This window comes from Gymnoscopelus microlampas (genome assembly GCF_963454915.1).
Source record: "Gymnoscopelus microlampas genome assembly, chromosome: 15".
NCBI lineage: Eukaryota > Metazoa > Chordata > Actinopteri > Myctophiformes > Myctophidae > Gymnoscopelus > Gymnoscopelus microlampas.
This window is the reverse complement of record NC_139952.1, coordinates 9740675-9764532: the sequence shown is the minus strand read 5'-3', so window position 1 is coordinate 9764532 and position 23858 is coordinate 9740675. Positions and strand designations below refer to the sequence as shown.

Here is a 23858-nt window from a genome sequence, read left to right as displayed (position 1 = left end):
AATTTGTCACAGATAATCATGCTGATGAAAGAAATACACCACCCTTCTACCCTAACTTATAACAATACAGATAAGGATAATGAAATAACGCTAATGAGGGCATCCGTGTTGATAGACAGAAACAAAGTCTGGTGTAAAATACTATACTAAAGGACTAAAGGAGACCACACCCTAAAGAAAACTTCACCCCATCCAAATTCCCCTGTGTTGTTAAGTAACGTGATTTACAGTAAACTGCAGAGGGTAGACTCACTGGGATCAAGTCTCGTTGCATGTTGCTGATCTGTTCTGGGTCTAGAGCGGATACGGAAATGGTACGTCTATGTATGTGTGTTTGTAAAGTACCGGATATGGAAAGCAGTCTCTATATCGGATCACACTGGTTAATTCACAATGAAACCAGGCTTTCCACAGGATGCAGGAGGCCTGGTGACATACAGTAGGCTACCACATGTCACTTATAGCAAGATTAGATAACTAACATTCTTTCAGAATGCTGTTATGTTCTGTTCTGTCTTCTACTTTAGAGGTGAAGAATTCTGTACTTAATCTAATCACTAACAAAGAATCTTCTTTTATGGGTTCTAGGACCAGAACTTTAGGGGCGTTCACTGGTGTTCCTATTTTGGGCATGTACAATATTCAAACATTTCATTTAAATGGCAAACAAAACAGAGCTACAAGCTCACAACGCGTCACATCGCGGCATGTTGTGAGCTTGTTGATCGGCAGTTTTTCGGATACCACTGGCATTATAAATAACCAATTAATATGTGATATTTTCAATAGACATGTACTCCTGAACTTGAGCTTATTAAGACTAGCAATGCTTTAATGTGTTCACCAGATTATAAGTAACATGTGGTGATATGACCAGGGCAGGAATTTCATGGAGGCCATGAAGGTCATGGTCGTGGCCCATCAGGTTGGCCTTCTGCCCCTCAAAACGTGCCCTGCCCTGCATGAGGCCACAGTGGCCTTGATGCTCCGCCCACACTGCCCCAGCTGACTTGACTGTTTTCTCCTCCGCTTCTTTCCTGTCAATGTGTTTTTTTTTTAGACATCACTGACTTTCTGTTTCTGCTTCTGTCATATAGGCCCCATCCCCATCTTCAAAAGAGTCCATTGACTCGTGGACCGATTAGTCCAGTGGTTCTCAAGGACCCCCAAATTGATATGTATTTGGCGGACCCCCATCTGAAAACTATTTTGTGCCAGGGACCTCCAGAAGCAACGATTTGAGTTCAAAATGTTCGCTTTAAAAACATACATAATTCAAAGATTTGCACACATTTTCAAGATCTTTCAAAAATAGCAGATCTACAAGCTCATAGAATGGGACAAAGTGACGTGCTATGAGCTTGTATATCTGCTATTTTTGAATATAGCCAAAGTATAAAATATGGATAAAGTAGTTAAAATGCTTGTGACGCTGTATTAACTAATTTTGCTGGGGACCCCTTGGTACCCCTCCAAGGACCCCAAGGGGGGTCCCCAGACCCCACTTTGAGAACCAATGAATTAGTCCACTGATGAGACTGTATGAACTTTGACTCAGTAGTTTCTACAAATATTTGTAAATACCAATACATTATTTTCTGAAATAAACAGATTTATTTTATACATTTATTTCACTCATAGTTATACTGTGTATTGAAAAATATATGGATTAAATTGCATTCATTATTTATGTGGAATTGAAATAATTTGATTCATTTGGGCTTCCTGCTCTAGCATTTGTCCTTCATGCCCTGAAAAAATGTACAACACCAAAGGCAAGTGGCCTTGCCCCTAAAATGACAAAATTCCAGGCCTGAATATGACAATAAAATGCTCACACTGCATGTACAGTTGACATAGAAACCAGAACATTCTCTCTGTTCAGAGTATGTTAGTGTAGAGGAATACAGGTTGAGTCACCTAAACATTGTGGGCACCTCAATGTTAAAATTGGCTATTTTTCCCAAAATGTATGTATGCAAATAAATGCATCCATGCTTTGGAAGTATCAATGATTTGAACATGCACGGTGCATCATTATCAGACCCTTCAACTTCTTGTTTATGACCAAAATGATTGGCTATCCACAGGTTTGTTTGTAGCAACTGTAGAAATATTAAATGACATTAAAACATATTATAATGATCTACATCTTCTTCATTATTATTATTATTATTATTTTGTATTTGGCCCCCCATTTATGTAATGAGTGGTTGTCAATGTGGAGTCCTTGGGGGGGTTCCAGGGGGTCCCCAGCTAAATGTGTTATATAATATAATATAATATATAGGCTATTTTCAAAACAATCTTGTAAAATTGGAGAAATTGTGAGTCTTTTTGAAACATTTTTAAGAACAGAAATCTTGCACGGGGAAACTGGCACACAATATGTTCAGATTGGGTCAGCAGGCAAATACATTAACATGGGGTCCTTGTCTCCTTGACATGAACAAGTTTGAGAAATACTGGTATAGAGACATGCATAAGATGGTGGTTGCAGAGAGGTAGGTGTTGTTTGTAAGGCACAGGGTTGAAGGTTTCATATCTGTCATTTCCCATCACTAAACATGAAGTGCAGGCTTCTCTGTGACCACATCCTCTACTAGTGTTGTTCTCTACTACACCCCCGCAGTTTCACATCTGTCAGCTGTCATTTCCGGAGTGGAAAATCATTTTTTCTGTATTCATCAGTGGAAAAATACATATAATGATCAAAAATACATAAGAAAAGTTCAACTGAGTTCAGATCTTATAATGCTTATATAGAAACGTTGTTTCAGAATGTGTCACAAATTGGCATGATGATAAAAGAACCATCCTCCTAACCTAGCCCTTAAGGAGTTCTCCTTAAGGCTATGGGACTTTCGAGCCTTTGAGCTCGCACCACAGGCTGCGCAGCCTCTCGTCTGCAGTAAAAGTAAAAAATACACTTTCGCTACTCACCAAAACAAAGACGGTTATATGGAGTTGAAAGCCAACTCTACTAAGTGGGAACACTCTGAGCCCCCCACCTCTCGTCTAAAATACACTTTTTGGCCAAAATGTAAAATATTTCACCGGAAAGAAAATGTTATGTAGTTACTCTGCTGCGCCCTCTACAGATGCGGTCAATGGAATCTTTCTATTGACAAGAACTTGTGACCCATGAAAATGTGTCCGCGACCCACAAATGGGTCGAGCTCAAAGGCTCGAAAGTCCCATAGCCTTAAGGAGAACTCCTTTTAGGCTATGGACCAGAGCTACTCCTACCCTAACGTATAATTATACAGATAAGGATAATGATAATGATGGGGTATCATTGGGGTCTTTTGGGGAAAAAATGGTTGAATCCTCAACATGCTGCTAAAATACACCACCCTCCCATAACTTTGTACTGATAGGGATGATAATGATTGTACCATAGTGTAAAATATACCACCCTCCTATACTGATTAGTATAGGAGGACTTTGTTTCTATGTGATATAGTATGTTGTAGGTTAGTAAGTTATAACTTTGTACTAATATCACATAGGCAGAAACACAGTCTGGTGTGATCGTAGCCTAAGGTTACGGTCACACCGGACAATGGTATTGAACATGGTGGAATAGTTGGTTGTGGCTGTTGCTTCATATTCGGAGCGGTATGATTTTGGTACTTAAACAAAAAAGTAACTGAGCAAAAAACAGGCAAAGATATTTAAAAATGACTTTTGTGTGATTGTGATGGGAGCCTGAAAGTGAGTGACAGGTGGCTTTTTTGGTTGCCTGGCAACATGAAGACAAGCTGCTCTGCTTCGCAGACTGCACTAAAAGGTGACGTGTGCAGTCTACGTGTTTCAGCCTACAACCAAAAAAGCCTGGTGTGATCGTAACCTATAGTAGGCTAGTGATAAACACTAATAAGCTGCCAGTCAGCAAGGTCTATCGCACTGTTTCCCAAACACTGGGTCGGGACCCATTTTTATGGGTCACAAGTAAATATATATATTCTTTTCCTACATTAAAAAGAAAAAAAGTCCAAAAATATTTTTAAAAAATAAATATATATTATCTTTTTATAATTTCATTAAAAAATGGAAGTAATTCCATACATGTAAAAAAAAAAAAGCTTAGTGAAGTGGTGAAACTAGCAGATCTACAAGCTCACGATGCATCATACCGTGCTGCGTTGTGAGGGGAGACATCAAAAAAGTTTGGGAGCCACTGGTCTATCATATCAAAACATAATCTAGGGATGTACTGTAAGGCAAAAAACTAAACAACACACACACACACACACACACACACACACACACACACACACACACACACACACACACACACACACACACACACACACACACACACACACACACACACACACACACACACACACACACACACACACACACACACACACACTACATTTTGCATCTTAGTCCACATGGACCATAATAAAAAGCGTTTGTGTGTGAACGTGTTGCAGTATAATAAAGGTTCTTACCTTACATTAACCTCTAGCTCTGGTCCTTTATTTGCTTTGTTGTGTCGTGTGTAAATGTAGTCCAGACTGTTCAGTTCACTGTTCTATCATTGTGCTAAAAGCTTCTCCGTGTGTCTAGTCTACTTACTTTCATTTCTGTTAGTTGATCCGCCTCTATGTAGGCTACAGTATAGCACACACTCCATATATGGTAGAGGGGAGGAAACAATGTCCAGACCTTTCAAGCATCTCCATAAAGTTTTATTCAAGAAATGTATGACTAAAGGATTCATTAATGACAATCAGGCTCCTTGGCCCCTATATGAGAACTTAAAAGGTGCTGTTAAGTGATATTTATCTGTATACGCATCTGTATGCTGTATAATACAGATATGTATCCGTGTCTGTACTTTGGGTGAATTATAAGTAAACTGCTGTGACAACATGATTATTGTACACCTCTGGGAAAAGTGATATCATGTATGAAAAGCTCTTATAGGTGGGGAAACATAACATGATTGTGACTGTATAGGACAAAAGTAGTCTCTCAAGACAGACTGTTCACTCACACAATGTTCAAATGCTTCGACAGTCGGTGCAACGGAAGCACTGAAAATGATATCGGTGTAAAGTGGATGCCCCCCTCCCCCCACTTCTGCTTTGTCTTTGCAGTCGTGCAAATTCGTCCTACTGTAAATCAAATTAACCACAGCATATATTGCTTGCTGCTTAATAGCAGAAATTAAATGTCAGAAATATATTTCAAAGATATTCTAAAACATGTTTTTGAGAACGGACATGACAAACATGACTACTTCCTGTTTATCAGCTTTCAGGAGGCGTACAGTTCCAGATTTAGAGATTGTGGAATATAGTTTAAGAGACTAGGACAAAGATAACAAACAGAGTATGTCATACTTGAGAGACAACAGTGCCCCCTTCTGTGCAACATGGATAGATGCTTTCATCCAGTATCTTATACCCCCATCCATTCCAAGACAAACAATAGAAAAGCAAGACATCTCCGCTTTACTTCCTGTATCTGTGTAGGTGGTCGCCCCTTTTGGAGACCCAAGAGAGGTAGGTCATTAATTCCAATGTGTGGCGATTAAACTGTTAAATGATGCAATGAAATAGGACTGATTGTAAAAGGCCGGCTGAATCTCACTATTTGTGTACTGTTGTGTTCCTCTCTTGTCATGTATGTTCTATTCCACTGTATGTTCTTTGTTTGTTCCGGTGACTGAAGGAAGGGGTGGAAGTCCAAGTTCATGGATAATAAAGTTGACCTTGATGTGAGAAGTGAACCAGGGGATATCATTTTACGAAGATTTAGACTCCAATCCACTTCCTTGTTAAGTTATGACTTCAAAAGCCTGTATCTCGGCTCCTGTGTACTTTCTGTTTTTACGATGTATTTACGACTATTTTCAACTGGCTGCAACTATGGAACGGATTACCGAATGTTTTTAATCTTTTTCCCCGGATTGTACGATACCTCTATGTGTGTAATAAGGGTATCACCGTGAGGACGGTGATCACTGAAAATGTTTTGTGACTACTTGAAAAAGGTCCAAAAATGGTTAAAATTCCAGGCACTGGAGGTACCCTGTTTTGAAAAACCCCTGGCACTCAATGTGTAGCATCTTTGAACCCATGAGGCCTGGTTTGTTTGGAGGTAGTCCGACAGGCCTGGGCACAAAACATTTTCATGAAAGTATTTGAGAACCACTGATTTAAATAATAATCAAAACATTTAGAAACAAGCCTAAATAAGCAAGTAGGCCTACACTTTAGAAACAAGCCCAAAAAAACCGCAACCACCAATTTTTACAAGGAACCTTACATAAAAAGAAGCCCAAAGTCGCTAGTAATAAGCCGACATGGCAACACTACTGTCTCTCTTCTGTCTCTCCCTCTCGCTCTCCCCCCCCCCCCCCCCCCCCGACACGGTCGAGGCAGAACTTAGCCTAGGGTCTGCCTGACGTTTCTTCCAGTTAAGGGGGAGTTTTTCGTTGCCACTGTCACAAAATTGCTTGCTCAGGGTGGGACTGTCGAGTCTCACACTTTATTTAAAATTGAAATTGAATTGAAATTAAATTAAATTAAATTACCCCTGTAGTCCAGAGAGGAGCGCAGGTCCACTGACGATGCTGGAATGCGTCTGCGTGTTGTTGGGGGTCCATCTTAGGACAGTGGTTCTCAATGTGGGGACCCCCAGAGGTCCTTGAGGGGGTTCCAGGGGGTCCCCTGCAGCAAAATGGGTTAATATGTCATCAAAATCAATTTCATCACTTTAACCTATATACAGACTACAGTAGGCTGCATCGACTATTTGAAAATAGCCGATCTACAAGCTCACAATGCGTCATATTGTGATGCATTGTGAGCTTGTAGATCTATTTTAAAAAAATCCTTTAGAAATGTGGAATATATCGAAACATTAACACAAACCTTGCATGGGGGTCCTTGCCACACAATATTTTCAGATGTCCTCAGCCAAATACATTATTCATTTGGGGTCCAATTGACTTGAACAAGTCTGAGAACTACTGCTCTAGGGGCTCTAGTGGGACCCCAGCACGAGTATCCAAAGATAAATGTGGAACTTTTCTCCCCCCTCCAATAGGTAGCCAAGATGTCTTAGGTTTCTTAGTATTTCTTTTCTGTTCCTCCAATTGAACACACAACAGCACGGAGAGCACAAGCACAGCATGAGCACAGTCAAAAACTGTTTGCCTCTTCCCAATCAACAACACCTGTGCTTGATTGACACCTAATTTAAGTACCTGACCAGCCTTGGCCTAAATCTTAATGTATAGTAATTGTTAACTAGCTCTGGTTTCTGATAGTATTCATTGCTTCTTCTTTTTTTTTTTCAAGGACCCCCATAACCCTGAGAGCGTACAAATGGAACCAAATGAGAAATATTTGGTTCCATTTGTACACTAGTCTAAACTAAGAATTACTAACTGCAAGGGTCCATTTGGAACTCCCTCTAAACCCTGGCCTGAGGGTCCCTGGACCCCACTTTGAGAACCACTGTGTTTGTTTAGTAACAGGGATATCCCCATTTCTCCAGCTCTTTACTAAAGAGTCTTTAGTAAACCGAAAATCAATTTTCAGGTTGGGATACTAATTTCATCCAATCAGGAGAGAGATCTCATACAAACAAGTGAAATGGTGATTAAATAAATAAATAAATGAGCAGACAAAATTGGAATTGGAATATGATCAAATTCAAGCTGATAGATGGATACATTCTCTTGATTGGATGAAATTAGTGACACACCTGAGAATGTATTTTCTATTTACTTAAGAGCTGGAAAACATTTATGTTTTGTATTAATAATCTAGATCTGCAAATAGAAGCTATAACTATAGCTGTAAAATAATGGAGTTAAAGGACAACTTTGGTTTTTTACAACCAATGTTTATGTTTTAGATTGTAATTAAAGTAAATAAAAGATGAGTGTTAAAAAAATTTAATTTACTGCTTTCTATAGTTTTAGCTTTTTTACAGTGTTTTCACAGTGGGCGGGGGCATTCTGTCCGGTGGCTAAATATGTATTTTTTTAACACATTAACCCGGCGTTTTCTTTATTATTATTTACAGTAGCTCTTCTAGCCCCCAATAACTCACATCTGGCCATCTCAGACAGCCGGACCTTTTTTATTGTGTAAAAAAGGCATATTTAGCCACCGGACAGAATGCCCCCGCCCACTGTAAAAAATATCGCAAAAAATGCTAAAACTATAGAAAGCAGTAAATGAAAAAAAAATTACACTCATCATTTATTTACTTTAATTACAAGCTAAAATATAAACCTTGGTTGTAAAAAACCAAAGTTGTCCTTTAAAGTCAAATATTTGCCTTTGAGATGTAGTGGAGTATAAGTATCAAATATACAAAAATGGAAATTATGTTTACTTAATAGAATACATGATGAAACACTTTCACAGGGATATCTTGTTGATTTTAAGGATTATTCAATGAAAAACGCAAAAGTCTTTAGCTCCAGTTTTATTGAAATGTATGAAAAAGGCAGTAAAAACAGAATGAACAAAGACACCATGTGTTGTAAAAATGAATGAAGTCGCTGTCGTTGCATTGACTGTCCACGAGTCACAGTGCAACTTCAATGTCGAGGAAATCTTTGCTCTACAGCAGAAATGTGCAATTCTTCCCATTGCATTTATACTGTACTGTATAACATTTGAAGAAAAACAAAAAAAAAACATAAAACAACATCCAACCCTGTTCTAGTCAGCAGCACTCAAAGTTTATGCTGGTTTGTCCACTATTGCACAATATATCAAAAACATATCGTCATTGCAATATCATCAACATTCACAGTATACATATCACAAAAGACTGCTTGAGCTGCAATGAATATATTCTAAATGGACCCTTGCAGGTCTGTAACTCAGAGAGTGTACAAATGGAACCAAATGGACCCTTACAGCTCCATTTGGATCCATTTGTACACTCTCAGAGTTATGAGGGTCCTTGAAATCAAAAAGTGTGAGGGCCACTGCAGCAGGCTTTTCATTGCCTGGGTTCTATAGACACACACGGCCGGAAACGGAAGGCCTACAAATTCACACCCACTTTTGATACTCGGGGTCCGTTAGAACGATGAACTGCAGCTCTCAATGCAATCTCTATGAGAGGCATTGTAAAATACCGTAATTTCACTGGTTAACTACTGAGGCTGTAGCGATTTATTTTGTGTTCTAATAAACTGTCCCATTTGTTTAATTTATCCTTTTTAATGTCCCATATCTGTCATCTCGATATACTACCCACAATATACTATAATATACTCCATCAGTATGTCAAAACCGCTAGCATCGGAGATCTATAGTTTAAGTGGTCGCACAGTATAAACGTCACAGACGCATCCCTTGAGGTTTTCAATACCCAGAAAACTGGCGAAAGTGTCAGTTTTCAATATGTTTTGGTCATTATCTCTGGAACAGAAGGTCCAATCTGCTCAATTCAAAGCTTGTTGGATGCGTGACTTTGAGGACATTAAGCATGCAATGACACATTTTCGGGTTATTCTTTCTTTTTTTAGGGGAGGCGAGATCTTAGTTGGGCAGGCGACCGCCTGTCCTGTCTCTACAGTGGGTACACCACTGGTCAGCGCTCGGCGCTCGTAAAGACAGTGATGTCACTGAAATGCGACAACTTGTCTGTCTGCCGTCTACCCGCTGCTGTGTTAACATTATGGGTAACTTGTTAAAGTGGCAAATTAAATGTGAAACACATCAACTATTAAGAAAACAAGAAGACATGTTGACAAAGACACTCCATACATTTGGAAACATATTTTTATTTAAATAAATATCGTCTCCAGTTAATGTAGGAATATTTTAAAAGTAGGCTAACTCTCATGTCCTCTCATAGGGAATGCATTGAGAGCTGCAGTTCATCGTTCTAACGGACCCCGAGTAGCGGCGCTATCTCAAAAGTGGGCGTGAATTTGTAGGCCTTCCGTTTCCGGCCGTGTGTCTCTATGTTAGCAGCATCCCTAAGGCAGAAAGACTATATACATCGCATCATGCAGCTCTATTGTCCACTGTACCACTATGATATGATTAAAGCCCCTGTTCACGTGTCACTGTGTGGTTTAAATAATCACAAAAATAATCACAGTTCAATAAATGTACATGTCAACTATTTTTCTCCCCCCAAAAAGCGATCAGAAAACGGTGAATATCTCACATCAAAACTATTCATATAGATGTCTCATTCATGCAGGTTGGTGTTTTTATTCACGGTGCAGAAGCTCAGAAGCATCAACCTTCTTCAAAATGAAAATCATGTCATTGAATAATACTTGCATAGCTTTATCGGGGTGTAATATTCACGTTCTGTTTGAATGTGCTCATGACACTAACAACAGAAATATTGTTCGTACAACCTTCGTACAACAGTGTCATTCACAGATAATAGGTCTTGTTATAAAAAATATTACAGAATTCTGCTTTAAATGACAGTGAGAGACAGTCTCCTGATAAGTTGCCAGAACCAAGCAACATTTGTAACTAATGGTTTTATATACATCTATTGACAATTTAAATTAACAGTAAAACTGTACAATATACAACTTATATACAAGTATGTAGAATATATTTGAGAACAACTTCACCGGTACCATTTCAATGAGGACAAAAATAAAACAAAAGCCACAATCACTAGAAATACAAAGTCTGTTGATACAACTAATAATTCTTAGTGTCCATAAATAAAATGTAGGCTCATAATCGACACAAGTTTGACTATTTCAGATGAAAACTTTCAAGTTTGACCTATTAAACACAACTGACTCTTTTTTGTTATCTTGACACATTTGTCTACTTGCTCTACTTGAACCAAAGCCTGCTGTTGATTGGTTCACCACATTTCAAAGTGTTTGTCTTTCAGGAAGGGGGTTTTGTCCTTGAAGCAGTTGTTGTTGAGTCTGGAAAGACAAATGATGGAACATTTGACTTCAACCGCTATGATGTGTGTACTAAATCATGGTAATTATTGATTTCTCCTGAGAACAATGCGTTCTTCTATTAATAATTAGGGCTGTCACGATTATAACATTTAAGTTAATGATTAATTGTCATACAAATAATAGCGATTTAATTGTGTTTTTGGCTTTGAGCATTGGAACATATTAACATGTTTTATGTTTGCCTTTTAGGCTTCGTAATCAAAAATTGCACATGGCAGATATGAAACATAACTTAAAAATACAAAGAAATTACTATTCACTATTTCATTTTTACAATTTTATACTTTTAAAAAATTACATAGCTGATCTAGAAGCTTACAACACACCGTGTTTTAAGCTTGTAGATATGCCATTTCTGCTATATTTTGAAAATGTTTGAAAATGTATGAACATTTTTCAACATGACGATTATGACGATTATACAAAATGATTGCGATTATCTCAAATAATTGTGATTAGGCGATTATATCATAATTGTCCATTTCACTCACCGCACAGTTTGGACGGAGGTGTTGATGGCGAGCAGCTGGAGAATTCTGTCCGTCAGAGCATCAGTGAGCTGATTGTGACTCAGACTACAACAACACAAGGAAGAGAAAGGGACAAAGGAATAGATTAGTACCTCATGGTCACAGATACACACACACATATACAGTACTCATGCACGCCACTCCATTCTATAAGACTACTCACTCCAGGACTTGTGCTTTGTGCAGGTGGGGGATCAGAGTCTCTAGTAGCTGGTCAGTGAGTTGACAGTGACTGAGGTCCAGTTCTGTCAGTCCCTCAGAGTGTTCCAGAACCAGGGCCAAACATCTACAGGCCTTCTGATCTAGTCTGGTCTCACTGAGGTCCAGATCTCCACCAAAGGCTGCAGTCAAGTAACCTGCTCGCATCACTGTGTTCCTTTCACTGCCCACAGAGACCAGAGATAGGAGCTGGAGAAGGAGGGATTTGCTGCATCTGGAGAAGAAATACACAGCTATGAGCAATGAGCATCAATGTGGTTGAAAATCTGTTTCTTCTTAACATTGAAATTATTTATTATTATTTATTATCATTGTGGCAAGTCAACACATAGTAAGACCATGCAGTGATGAAAAAGCAACAGCAGGCAGCAAAGTGTTGTCCTTCTCACCTCAGACGGACTCTGTTGAGGACAGGGAACAACAGGTCCAGCCCACTGTCCTCTACCTCACAGTCTGATAGGATGAGCTGTGTGTCCAGGCTGCTGCTGCTGTGTCTCAGGACAGTAGAGATGTCCCTGCAGTGTGTGACAGTCAGAGACAGAGCCTCTACCTGCTGTTGCTCTGACAGGTCCACACAGGAGGAACAGGACAGATCCAGTCTGTACTGCAGAGCTCTGAGTAGAGCTGCTGCTGCCCCCTGCTGTGTCTGACAGGTAGTGCAGCAGTGGAGGAACATCAGCAGTAGATTCCTGTCAACACTGGTATGAGGATATACAACATGAATCACTTCATTGATCAACTATTAACAACATATGCAAATAAATAACCATAAAAAGCAACTACACACATCAATATGATAATGTATTAATAATCTTTATATTCACAATAATTGGCTACATCCATCTTACCTGAGATGAGAGACTTTGTCCAGAGAGTACAGGATGCTCTTAATTGTTTCTTGTGGTATGGAGGTCCACAAAAGGCTGAGTTCTCTCACTTTGTCACAGTGTTTGAGGGTGAAGAGCAGAGCATCACAGTCCACTGTGTCCAGCTCTCTGTTGTTCAGGTTGACTGCATAGTCTAATGACCTCAGTAAACTGGGAACACTGGAATGGCATTTATATGTCTCTCTGATGGCACACAAAGTGAAGCTGGGACTGGGTCTGCAAACATGGATTACTGTTAGTAAAGAATGCTGAATTAAGATGACAGTAATAACAATCTAACTGTGTAAGATGTACTGAACGTTAGTGTCCCCCCCCCATCAAAAATAATAGTCTAAAATACATTAGAGAAAAAAAAACAAATCCATTCAGAGATCATTTTCAGCTCACCCTTTAAATACAACTCTGTCCAGAAAGGGTAGAAGACCTCTGATGCTTCTCTCTGGAATCCTGTTTTTCTTCAAGTCCACAGTGATCGTCTGGGCTGATGACTGTTGTAGCAGATAGAGAAGAACCTCCCAGTCTAGAGAGCAGGAGGTCAGATCTCCACCAACCTTCTCCAGGAAAGACTTGGTCAAGTCCTCATCCTGAGCTGTAAACACAACACCAGCTAGCTCCTGCAGAACCTCTGGACACAGTCTAATGAAATTATGGATCAGAGTATACAGACAAATTAATGAATTAGATTGAAGGTTGGTTACGTTTTTAATGTATTTATCACAGACATCTTTTATGGCTCAACCAAACCAACAGACTTACTTGATTGTCAGTTGATCATGGTGACTCAATAGTGGAAGGAGGAGGTATGAATGGATGTTGGACTTGGTCAGGTCCAAACATCTGGCTGACCAGTGTCTCAGCAGGGATGCCACATTACTAACAACCCTGGACAATATTCTCTCTGACTGTGGAGTGGTCTTTAGAAGAGAAAGATCTGCAATAGCCACTGGACGGTGGAAACGTCTCATTCTTACCAATCGAAAAAGCAGCAGTACCATGCTTTCAGACAGCCTGAAAATCAAAGAAAAGGAAACACATGCTTTTAATTATGAACACTCCTAGTCCTAACTACATCATTTGATTCAGAGCCAAAATAACATTTTGGTTTTAGGAATAGTAGCCAAGATCTTTACATAATCTACAAAAACAAAGCATACCCTAGCCTTTGGATTCGTGATACATGTCTAAAAAGAAGTGAGACTCCTTTCAGAGAGATCTTGCTGGGTGTGAGGACCAGATCCACACTAGAGCCACAGAGTTTCAGAACTTTCCCCACAGACTTGCAGGTGTTTGAAAATAACGGTCCTTTCAGCACCAGGGTGAAGTCAAGGAGACGGAGGAGAGAGACCAGCTGTTCCACCTCCTCTCTGGATCTAACAGTGATGGATTGACACGTCTGCTGGAAGAATCCTGGATCACATCTGAAACATGTGTGAGTTATGGAGGAAAGTATTAGCTTAGCAATATTGGAACGGAGACATTGTAGTACATGGCTTTACATTGTGGCTTTAAAGCCTGACTTTAAATCATGTTAATTATTATTACCTTTGTATATTGCTGAAAAATGCCTAAAATGTGAAATTATATTCATCAGTGGCTACATGTTGATTCTAACTTTAAAGTGAATAGGATATATTATATCACTAAAGCTATACTTTACTATATATGATATAGAATAACCAAGATACGGTATCATTGAGATCATGGGATGAAGTCATGAGAATTACAAATAAGATTCACTATTTATAAATCAGAAAAAAACAAATGATAGCCTACCTCATTATCTTAAAAAAAGGAAGGAAAAGATTAAAAACATTAAAAACATATTAACCTGAGTTGTGAGATGTACGGTAGACACTGAAGGAAGATCCCCACTTCATTATATAACCAGCCTGTCAGCTCTACTGGTTTCTTCTCTGGTTGGAGTTTCATCACCTCTAGGAGGAGGGAGACCTTTCTCTCTGAGAGGTCTATGGACCAGACTTCAGGAGCTGACTGGTAAACCGGTTGTAATGCTGGAAGAACACTTCTGCCTGTTTGAGTCTCATAGTTCTTCACATGGGAGTATAGGTCCAGTAGTACATCACACTGATGCTTCCTGTACTCCCAGTTGTCAAGCCAGTCAATAAAGGGGAATGTTTTGCAATTACACACAGAAGACAACTGTTCCAGAATCTTCTCTCCTGTTTCTTCTTCCCGTTCTGCTGCTTCACAGATGAGCTTCCCCAGGAACTTGGCTTGTTTTGATCTTTTAGACCTTTGATGAATGAATCTGAATGAACTGTTCAAGTGAAAACCCACATGAAATATTGATAATCATAAACAGAAATGATATTCATCACTGACTACATGTCGCATCTAACTTTAAAGTGAATAGGATATATTGAATCACTAAAGCTATACTATACTAGAATAACCAAGCAATGACAGATACAGTATCATTGAGATCTTGGGATGAAGTCATGAGAATTACAAATAAGGAATCACTATTTATGCATCAGAACAAACTAATGATAGCCTACCTCATTAACTTAAAAAAGAAAAGCTAGATTAAAAACATTAAAAACATATTAACCTGAGTTGTGAGATGTAGGGTAGACACTGAAAGAAGATCCTCACTTCACTCTCTTCATCTGACCAGCCTCTCAGCTCTACTGGTTTCTTCTCTGGTTGGAGTTTCAGCAGCTCTAGGAGGAGGGAGACCTTTCTCTCTGAGAGGTCTATGGACCAGACTGCAGGAGCTGACTGGTAAACTGGTTTTAATGCTGGAAGAACACTTCTGCCTGTTTCAGTCTCATAGTTCTTCACATAGGAGTATAGGTCCAGTAGTAGATCACATTGATACTTCCTGTCTACCTGGCCAATAGAGGGAAATGTTTTGTAATTACACACAGAAGACAACTGTTCCAGAATCTTCTCTCCTGTTTCTTCTTCCCGTTCTGCTGCTTCACAGAAGAGCTTCCCCAGGAACTTGGTTTGTCCTGATGGATCTTGAACACTGCAACAGATCAAATGAAACAAACATGAAATGCTGATCTCTGATCATAAACAGAACAAAAAAATGATGGACACTGGACAATGTATCCATCAGATTTGATGTGGAAAAGGTCAATGGAAAATGAAGGAATCAGAAAATGTACATTATTAATACTTCTTAACCCATTAAAACCGGGAAAGCCATGTCATTTTAGATTTTTGCGGTGGCTAATCATAAATAGCAGATCTACAAGCTCACAGCACGTCACTTTGTGCCGCGCTGCGAGCTTGTACGTCTGCTATTTTTGAACATTATAGTAATGTCTTTAAAGTGTGAGAACTACTGATTTAGAAGGAATTTGTAGAATGGGCCTCAGGTCTTAATGGGTTAATGCTTAAACTTTATTTCTCTGTACTTTGTGGTCTAGTGTTAGTGTAACCATTGTCCTGGGAAAAGACCACAACACTGCTGACCTGATAAAAATGGCATAACACAACTTAGCAGTGATTCATGCTTACACCTATAGTATCATATGGAGATAACATATTCTTTGAGTGATTCATGTATTATCTGATTGTATTCTTATGATTGTTTGTATCATGCATAGAATGTTGCCACTGCCTGGCAGAAGACTTGTATCTCCATGCATTTGTTTTTGTTTGTTCATAAATGAATGCCGTATTTTACAGTTCAGCGTAGTGTCATGAAAAAGTAGAAAACAAAATAGCCGATCCACAAGCTCACAACACATAATGGTGTTGTGAGATTGTAGATCTGCCATTTTCTTGAATTTTCCTTTTTTTCTAATTGATTATTGTCACCTAATATTAAAATTCCCCAAAAAGTGAAGCCAGGTTGAAAGTGGTTAAGTGTGTCTGTGAGTTTTATAAATATTGAACCAATGAAAAGTATTAACAAGAGCTTGTGAATAAATAATAACTACATTGGATCCATTGGAACACAGGTTCTTTTTTCCATTTCCTGAAAAGTAACGGTTTTGGACATACAAGGTTTCGACCTACTGTAACAGTGATGACAAAGCATACTTTCTCTTGTTCTCTCTGCTTTTTGCTTCTTTCATGGATATGCTGCACAGCTCTTTGTATTAACCACGTTCAACCTACCTTCCCTATATTTTGGGCATATCAATATAGGTGAACATTTTCCCAAAACACATTATGAAATAAATAAAATTAAAAAAGTAAAAATAAATAGTGAAAACAGCCAATCTACCAGCTCATAACATTATGTGACACATGACATGGTAATAAGACAAAGTATGATATGGGGATCATGTGGTTAACCCATTAAGACCTGAAGCCGATTCTACAAATGTCTTCTAAATCCCAACAGTATTCTGAAAAAACATGTTTCTATATCAGTGCCTCTCAAACTTTTTCATGTCAATGACCCCCAAAATGATATGTATTTGGCTGCCGACCCCCATCTCAAAATATTTGGTTCCAGGGACCACCCAGAAGCAAAATTGTACGATTTTTCAAAAATAGCAGATCTACAAGCTCGTAGCGCGGCACTCGGTGCCGCGCTACGAGCTTGTATATCTGCTATTTTTGTAAGTGTAAAATAATGCTTTTTAGATCAAATAAAAAAAATACACAGATACGTTCCAGGTCTTAATGGGTTAAAACATTAAATAATCTCTTTCTCTCATTTTATTATAATTCTTTATAATATAATACAACATTGTATTTATCTCCTTTAAATTCAATGCACCAAAACTGACGAATGATCAGGTCATAATTAATTCAAGCACATTAATCGCACCTCATTATCTGTAGAAAAGGTAGACAGATTTATATGTAGAAAAAACATTAAACAATATGAACCCTAGTGTCCCTATTCTGGGGGCGAACATTGGGCAGAAATAGACGATCTTTAAGTTCACACTGCATCGCAGATTTGGAATAGAGGGAAACACTAAAAGACCTAGTATGGAGCCTTGGGGGTCTTCAGTCAACTACCTATGTAGGTTGACTGAGGGGTATTGGATAAAAGAAAGTAAAAACATTAACCTGAGTTGTGAGATGTAGGGTAGACACTGAAGGAAGATCCTCACTTCACTCTCTTCATCTGACCAGCCTCTCAGCTCTACTGGTTTCTTCTCTGGTTGGAGTTTCAGCAGCTCTAGGAGGAGGGAGACCTTTCTCTTTGAGAGGTCTATGGACCAGACTGCAGGAGCTGACTGGTAAACTGGTTTTAATGCTGGAAGAACACTTCTGCCTGTTTGAGTCTCATAGTTCTTCACATAGGAGTATAGGTCCAGTAGTAGATCACAGTGATACTTCCGGTCTCCCCCGCCAATAAAGGGGAATGTTTTGTAATTACACACAGAAGACAACTGTTCCAGAATCTTCTCTCCTGTTTCTTCTTCCCGTTCTGCTGCTTCACAGAAGAGCTTCCCCAGGAACTTGGTTTGTCCTGATGTGTTTAACCACCATGGACCTTGAACACTGCAACAGATCAAATGAAACCAACATGAAATGCTGATCTCTGATCATAAACAGAACCAAAAAATGATGGACACTGGACAATGTATCCATCAGATTTGATGTGGAAAAAGTCAATGGAAAATGTAGGAATCAAAACATGTACATTATTAATACTTCTTAATGCTTAAACTTTATTTCTCTGTACTTTGTGGTCTAGTGTTAGTGTAACCATTGTCCTGTGAAAAGACCACAACACTGCTGTCCTGATAACAATGGCATAACACAACTCAGCAGTGATTCATGCTTACACCTATAGTATCATATGGAGATAACATATTCTTTGAGTGATTCATGTATTATCTGATTGTATTCTTATGATTGTTTGCATCATGCATAGAATATTGCCACAGTCTGGCAGAAGACGTGTATCTCCATGCATTTGTTTTTGTTTGTTCATAAATTAATGCCGTATTTTACAGTTCAGCGTAGTGTCATGAAAAAGTAGAAAACAAAATAGCCGATCCACAAGCTCACAACACATAATGGTGTGTTGTGAGATTGTAGATCTGCCATTTTCTTTTTTCAATTTTCCTTTTTTTCCAATTGATGATAATTGTCACCTAATATTGACATGCCAAAAAAAGTGAAGCCAGGTTGAAAGTGGTTAAGTGTGTCTGTGAGTTTTATAAATATTGAACCAATGAAAAGTATTAACAAGAGCTTGTGAATAAATAATAACTACATTGGATCCATTGGAACACAGGTTCTTTTTTTCCATTTCCTGAAAAGTAACTGTTTTGGACATACAAGGTTTCCACCTACTGTAACAGTGATGACAAATCATACTTTCTCTTGTTCTCTCTGCTTTTTGCTTCTTTCATGGATATGCTGCACAGCTCTTTGTATTAACCACATTCAACCTAGCTTCCCTATTTTGGGCATGTCATTATAGGTGAACATTTTCCCAAAACACATAATGAAATAAATAAAATTAAAAAAGTAAAAATAAATAGTGAAAACAACCAATCTACCAGCTCATAACATTATGTGACACATGACATGGTAATAAGACAAAGTATGATATGGGGCTCATGTGGTTAAGACATTAATCTCTTTCTCTCATTTTATTATAACTCTTTATAATACACACACTGCCCTGATATTTGGAATAGAGGGAAACACTAAAAGACCTAGCATGGAGCCTTAGGGGTCTTCAGTCAACTAACTATGTAGGTTGACTGAGGGGTAGTGGATAAAAGAAAGTAAAAACATTAACCTGAGTTGTGAGATGTAGGGTAGACACTGAAGGAAGATCCTCACTTCACTCTCTTCATATAACCAGCCTCTCAGCTCTACTGGTTTCTTCTCTGGTTGGAGTTTCAGCAGCTCTAGGAGGAGGGAGACCTTTCTCTCTGGGAGGTCTATGGACCAGACTGCAGGAGCTGACTGGTAAACTGGTTTTAATGCTGGAAGAACACTTCTGCCTGTTTGAGTCTCATAGTTCTTCACATAGGAGTATAGGTCCAGTAGTAGATCATTTTGATACTTCCTGTCTTCCCAATCATTAGTCTCCTCAATGAAGGGGAATGTTTCGTAATTACACACAGAAGACAACTGTTCCAGAATCTTCTCTCCTGTTTCTTCTTCCCGTTCTGCTGCTTCACAGAAGAGCTGCCCCAGGGGGAACTCGGTTTGTTCTTCAACACTGCAACAGATCAAATGAAACCAACATGAAATACTGATCTCTTATCATAAACAGAACCAAAAAATGATGATGACGCTGGACAATGTATCCATCAAAATGAAGGAATCAGAAGCTGTACATTACTAATACTTCTTAACCCATTAAAACCGGGAAAGCCATGTCATTTTAGATTTTTGCAGTGGCTATTCAAAAATAGCAGATCTACAAGCTCACGGCGCGTCACTTTGTGCCACTCTGCTACCTTGTACGTCTGCTATTTTTGAACATTATTGTAATATCTTTAAAGTGTGAGAACTACTGATTTAGAAGGCATTTGTAGAATGGGCCTCAGGTCTTAATGGGTTAATGCTTAAACTTTATTTCTCTGTACTTTGTGGTCTAGTGTTAGTGTAAGCATTGTCCTGGGAAAAGACCACAACACTGCTGTCCTGATAAAAATGGTATAACACAACTCAGCAGTGATTCATGCTTATAGTATCACAATAGATAACATACTTTGAGTGATTCATGTATTATCTGATTGTATTTTTATGATTGTTTGTATCACGCATAGAATGTTGCCACTGTCTGGCAGAAGACTTGTATCTCCATGCATTTGTTTTTGTTTGTTCATAAATGAATGCCGTATTTTACAGTTCAGCGTAGTGTCATGAAAAAGTAGCAAACAAAATATTCGATCCACAAGCTCACAACACATAATGGTGTGTTGTGAGATTGTAGATCTGCCATTTTCTTCTTTCAATTTTCCTTTTTTTCTAATTGATGATAATTGTCACCTAATATTGACATGCCAAAAAAAGTGAAGCCAGGTTGAAAGTGGTTAAGTGTGTCTGTGAGTTTTATAAATATTGAACCAATGAAAAGTATTAACAAGAGCTTGTGAATAAATAATAACTACATTGGATCCATTGGAACACAGGTTCTTTTTTCCATTTCCTGAAAAGTAACTGTTTTGGACACACAAGGTTTCCACCTACTGTAACAGTGATGACAAATCATACTTTCTCTTGTTCTCTCTGCTTTTTGATTCTTTCATGGATATGCTGCACAGCTCTTTGTATTAACCACATTCAACCTAGCTTCCCTATTTTGGGCATGTCATTATAGGTGAACATTTTCCAAAAACACATAATGAAATAAATACATTTAAAAAAAGTAAAAATAAATAGTGAAAACAGCCAATCTACCAGCTCATAACATTATGTGACACATGACATGGTAATAAGACAAAGTATGATATGGGGATCATGTGGTTAACCCATTAAGACCTGAAGCCGATTCTACAAATGTCTTCTAAATCCCAACAGTATTCTGAAAAAACATGTTTCTATATCAGTGCTTCTCAAACTTTTTCATGTCAAGGACCCCCAAAATGATATGTATTTGGCTGCCGACCCCCATCTCAAAATATTTGGTTCCAGGGACCACCCAGAAGCAAAAATGTAAGTTACAAATGTTCGCTTTAAAAGAATACTGTATATATATATTCAAAGATTTGCACACATTTTCGCGATTTTTCAAAAATAGCAGATCTACAAGCTCGTATAGCACGGCACTCGGTGCCGCGCTATACGAGCTTGTATATCTGCTATTTTTGAATATCCAAAGTGTAAAATAATGCTTTTTAGCTCAAATAAAAAAAATTACACAGATACGTTCCAGGTGTTTATGGGTTAAAACATTAAATAATCTCTTTCTCTCATTGTATTATATTTTTTTATAATAGAATACAACATTATATTTATCTCCTTTAAATTCAGTGCACCAAAACTGACGAATAATCAGGTCATAATTAATTCAAGCACATTAATTGCACCTCATTATCTATAGAAAAGGTAGACAGATTTATATGTAGACAAACATTAAACAATATGAACCCTAACGTCCCTATTCTGGGGGAGAACATTGGGCAGAAATAGACAATCTTTAAGTTCACACTGCATCGCAGATTTGGAATAGAGGGAAACACTAAAAGACCTAGTATGGAGCCTTGGGGGTCTTCAGTCAACTAACTATGTAGGTTGACTGAGGGGTAGTGGATAAAAGAAAGTAAAAACATTAACCTGAGTTGTGAGATGTAGGGTAGACACTGAAGTAAGAGCCTCACTTCACTCTCTTCATCTGACCAGCCTGTCAGCTCTACTGGTTTCTTCTCTGGTTGGAGTTTCAGCAGCTCTAGGAGGAGGGAGACCTTTCTCTTTGAGAGGTCTATGTACCAGACTGCAGGAGCTGACTGGTAAACTGGTTTTAATGCTGGAAGAACACTTCTGCCTGTTTGAGTCTCATAGTTCTTCACATAGGAGTATAGGTCCAGTAGTAGATCACTTTGATACTTCTCGTCTCCCTGGTCAATAAAGGGGAATGTTTCGTAATTACACACAGAAGACAACTGTTCCAGAATCTTCTCTCCTGTTTCTTCTTCCCGTTCTGCTGCTTCACAGAAGAGCTTCCCCAGGAACTTGGTTTGTCCTGATGGACCTTGAACCCTGCAACAGATCAAATGAAACCAACATGAAATGCTGATCTCTGATCATAAACAGAACCAAAAAATGATGGACACTGGACAATGTATCCATCAGATTTGATGTGGAAAAAGTCAATGGAAAATGAAGGAATCAGAAAATGTACATTACTAATACTTCTTAACCCATTAAAACCGGGAAAGCCATGTCATTTTAGATTTTTGCGGTGGCTATTCAGAAATAGCAGATCTACAAACTCACAGCGCGACACTTTGTGCCGCGCTGCGAGCTTGTACATCTGCTATTTTTGAACATTATTGCAATATCTTTAAAGTGTGAGAACTACTGATTTAGAAGGCATTTGTAGAATGGGCCTCAGGTCTTAATGGGTTAATGCTTAAACTTTATTTCTCTGTACTTTGTGGTCTAGTGTTAGTGTAACCATTGTCCTGGGAAAAGACCACAACACTGCTGTCCTGATAAAAATGGCATAACACAACTCAGCAGTGATTCATGCTTACACCTATAGTATCATATGGAGATAACATATTCTTTGAGTGATTCATGTATTATCTGATTGTATTCTTATGATTGTTTGTATCATGCATAGAATGTTGCCACAGTCTGGCAGAATACTTGTATCTCCATGCATTTGTTTTTGTTTGTTCATACATTAATGCCGTATTTTACAGTTCAGCGTAGTGTCATGAAAAAGTAGCAAACAAAATAGCCGATCCACAAGCTCACAACACATAATGGTGTGTTGTGAGATTGTAGATCTGCCATTTTCTTTTTTTAATTTTCTTTTTTTTCTAATTGATGATAATTGTCACCTAATATTGACATGCCAAAAAGTGAAGCCAGGTTGAAAGTGGTTAAGTGTGTCTGTGAGTTTTATAAATATTGAACCAATTAAAAGTATTAACAAGAGCTTGTGAATAAATAATAACTACATTGGATCCATTGGAACACAGGTTCTCTTTTCCATTTCCTGAAAAGTAACGGTTTTGGACATACAAGGTTTCCACCTACTGTAACAGTGATGACAAAGCATACTTTCTCTTGTTCTCTCTGCTTTTTGCTTCTTTCATGGATATGCTACACAGCTCTTTGTATTAACCACATTCAACCTAGCTTCCCTATTTTGGGCATGTCATCATAGGTGAAAATCTTCCAAAAACACATAATGAAATAAATAAAATTAAAAAAGTTTTTAAAAATAGTGAAAACAGCCAATCTACCAGCTCATAACATTATGTGACATATGACATGGTAATAAGACAAAGTATGATATGGGGATCATGTGGTTAAGACATTAAATAATCTCTTTCTCTCATTTTGTTATAATTCTTTATAATAGAATACAACATTGTATTTATCTCCTTTAAATTCAGTGCACCAAAACTGACGAATAATCATGTCATAATTAATTCAAGCACATTAATCGCACCTCATTATCTATAGAAAAGGTAGACAGATTTATATGTAGACAAACATTAACAATATGAACCCTAGCGTCCCTATTCTGGGGGCGAACATTGGGCAGAAATAGACGATATTTAAGTTCACACTGCATCGCAGATTTGGAATAGAGGGAAACACTAAAAGACCTAGTATGGAGCCTTAGGGGTCTTCAGTCAACTAACTATGTAGGTTGACTGAGGGGTAGTGGATAAA

General features: G+C 38.3%; 3 protein-coding genes across 3 annotated transcripts in view; all 3 read right to left on the bottom strand.

Annotated features, from left to right (window-relative positions):
- Positions 1-23858, bottom strand: part of LOC311061639 (uncharacterized protein) — a gene marked incomplete at its 5' end in the record, with an annotated part of 278554 nt that overhangs the window by 164440 nt on the left and 90256 nt on the right. The gene's annotated exons all lie outside the window — the stretch shown is intronic.
- Positions 8452-23858, bottom strand: part of LOC311061185 (uncharacterized protein) — an 89868-nt gene continuing 74461 nt past the window's right edge. The window contains exons 6-19 of the mRNA XM_084079743.1: positions 21846-22205; positions 19335-19719; positions 18220-18277; positions 17661-18003; positions 15163-15585; positions 14419-14868; positions 13745-14008; positions 13347-13598; positions 12978-13226; positions 12552-12806; positions 12093-12401; positions 11648-11917; positions 11446-11529; positions 8452-10912 (exon numbers count right to left, since the gene is read on the bottom strand). Coding sequence (XP_083935869.1) covers positions 10846-10912; positions 11446-11529; positions 11648-11917; positions 12093-12401; positions 12552-12806; positions 12978-13226; positions 13347-13598; positions 13745-14008; positions 14419-14868; positions 15163-15585; positions 17661-18003; positions 18220-18277; positions 19335-19719; positions 21846-22205 — 3769 coding nt within the window. The 3' untranslated portion in view covers positions 8452-10845. The remainder of the gene's footprint in view (positions 10913-11445; positions 11530-11647; positions 11918-12092; positions 12402-12551; positions 12807-12977; positions 13227-13346; positions 13599-13744; positions 14009-14418; positions 14869-15162; positions 15586-17660; positions 18004-18219; positions 18278-19334; positions 19720-21845; positions 22206-23858) is intronic.
- Positions 8452-23858, bottom strand: part of LOC311061530 (uncharacterized protein) — a 76724-nt gene continuing 61317 nt past the window's right edge. Inside the window, exon 7 of the mRNA XM_084080188.1 lies at positions 8452-10773. The gene's annotated coding sequence lies outside the window, so the exon portion shown is untranslated. The remainder of the gene's footprint in view (positions 10774-23858) is intronic.